At 40.7% G+C, this 2,500-nt stretch overlaps 1 protein-coding gene across 1 annotated transcript in view; it reads left to right on the top strand.

Moving 5' to 3' along the window:
- The window catches only part of LOC137993233 (EGF domain-specific O-linked N-acetylglucosamine transferase-like), a 20,153-nt gene that overhangs the window by 12,124 nt on the left and 5,529 nt on the right, over nt 1–2,500 (top strand). The window contains exons 8-10 of the mRNA XM_068838955.1: nt 271–366; nt 454–525; nt 1,686–1,775. Of these exons, the coding sequence (XP_068695056.1) occupies nt 271–366; nt 454–525; nt 1,686–1,775 (258 nt within the window). The remainder of the gene's footprint in view (nt 1–270; nt 367–453; nt 526–1,685; nt 1,776–2,500) is intronic.

Consider the following 2,500-nt stretch of genomic DNA (forward strand, 5'->3'; position numbering starts at 1 on the left):
GGATTATCATGCCAGTGTTCCTTCAAATTGTTGCACTTACTTTGCAAACTGATGGGTCTGGCCGGCCAGTTCTGACAAAAGGAAAGCACCCTGAATGAATTTCTCTGCAAGTCTTAGAAGAGAGCAAAGATGTGAGATTAATGTTATTAAATGCTTGTAATAATATTGTGTCTTAATTTGTTAATGATGAAATTTATAATAAATAATTGATCCCCTAACATAGCATATATTTTTTACTTGTAATGAACTTTTTCTTGCTTTTCTTGACAGAGTCAGAGAAGAAGCCTTGGAAACTTTGGGGCAACATGGAAAGCATTTACCTGTAACCCTGTTTTGTACCTTGGAGAAGAGTACAAAAACAAACGGGTAATAAGAGGATTGCATTTCTCATACATGTATAAAGTGTTAAGTGTTCTTTCAAATAACATCCTTTGTTTCTCCCTTTACATGCAGGTGTGCTTTAAGACGGCAATTTTTTCCCTTTTACCAAGAATGGCATTTGGGTTGTTTTACAACACTCCTTTGGTATGTTTTTTTCACTTTAAACTGTTAAAAGTTATCAATGCCCCGGTTGAAGGCAAAATCTGGAACGATGGAAAGTTGTAATGCGCCCTTGAGAAGGATAGAATACAAGTTGCTTGGCAACAGGCGAAAGAGTCCTTGGCAGGAATCGAACCTACGACTTCTGTAACACCGGTCAGATGCTCTACCCACTGTGAACTCACTGGAAAGAGCTCTAGGTCGTTTATCGTGGTCCTGAATGGACAGTGTGTTCCACTGGTCTGCGAACTCTACAAAGTCATGCGCCTCAGTTTGTACAAATGTATGATGAAATGATGAAAAGGTGTGACACGCCCGTGAGAAGGATAGAGTACAAGTTGCTTGAAAAATCAGCTTCCTAGGCAGGAGTCGAACCTACGACCTCCGTAACACCGGTCGGATGCTCTACCCATTGAGCTACGAGAATTCACTGGAGAGCTAGGTCGTTTATCTCGGTCCTGAATGGACCTAGATGGGCAGTGTGTCCACTGGTCTGCGAGCTCTACAAAGTCGTGCACCTCGGTTTAAAATAAAGTCTCACTATCAGAAGTCAATGGGTTAAATGCCAATAAAATTGTGATTGTAATATGCGATTGCGCTATCACTGCCTTTAAACAACAAATACAACTTTGTTGACTTACAGATTATCTCACATGACAGTGGACCTAGCCTACAGTGTAGACATACCCTCCCCCTGAGATGATCCGCGCGGCGGTGATCATTGCAGGGGAAGAGTAGGGCTACATGTAGACTACATGATAGTTCAATTGAAAACTACCAAAAATCCCACCATAATTAAGGGATAGTTAAAATGGCATGGGATTTTTCAAATATTAAATTCACTGTATCAAACTTCCAAAGAAAACAAATCAAGCTAGTTTTCTCTTGGATAGCTCTTGGGGAACAAGATATTGCCTTCACACCTCACTGTGCTGAATAAAGATTTGCCTGGCTATACGCAATCAGCATATTATAATAGCAAATAACTGCCATCTTTCTATTTGCTTCTGGAATGCTTCCTCTTTCTGGGCAGAAACCCAGTGAAATTTACACAGCTAACATGTCTAACTGAAGCTGTAGAATATGCGTATGACTTAAGAGAGCACTACTTAACGTTGTTCAAATATTTGTTACTTGTACTTCAGATTCCAGGATGTTCGAAAAGTGGTCTTTTCAAGGCATTCTCAGAATATGTAATTGGTCAATTTGGGATTGAGCAGAAGAGGAACTTAAAGGTACATAAATGCACTGCTATGAAGCAATCGCGTATGTTACGTTGTTGGACGATTACCTGACAGAATACTTTTTAACTGTAACGTTCCAGTGTCCTCTCATTTTCAGTTTGTTTTTGTGGCATTCTTATCCCCTTCCACAATACTCTTTGGTGATGCAAATTATCTGATGGTACAATGTAACTTCTTTTTGCAAAAACTTGGTGGCTTCTGTGTTATGTTGATTGTTCCAGCTTAAAAATTTGTAATCCTCCTCCTTTTCTGTACGGGCCATTAACATATCAATCAAAACGATGGGAGACAACAAGCTTACATCAATGACGATTATTTTCAAAAACAAATCTGACCCAACGGGAACAAAGGAAAGAAATTTTTCTGCTTAAGTCCTTGTGGCTTTTGTTTTGTTTACGGACAACTCTGCTTTGCCTTTTTTTAACCCATTTCCTCCCGGGGGTTCTCCATTGACGAGTAAAATCGTCTGGCGTTAGACAGGCCGGTTTGGGAGTCGTAGGGTTAACACTTATATTGTACCAACTGGCCAGGAAAAAAATGATGTGGTCACATCGACCGGTAGCCCAAGTCGAGCGCGCTTGCCAAATGACGTCCCACAGAGTAAAAGGGAACTTAAGCAGGCGACATTTTTGAGACGCGGACGGTAACTGGAAGTGAGCTGTTTTCCCGGTCTCAAAAAAGTCGTGTGCTCAAGCTCCCTTGGAAGTGAACATTTC

The sequence above is a fragment of the Montipora foliosa genome, chromosome 2 (assembly GCF_036669935.1).
Source record: "Montipora foliosa isolate CH-2021 chromosome 2, ASM3666993v2, whole genome shotgun sequence".
Classification (NCBI taxonomy): domain Eukaryota; kingdom Metazoa; phylum Cnidaria; class Anthozoa; order Scleractinia; family Acroporidae; genus Montipora; species Montipora foliosa.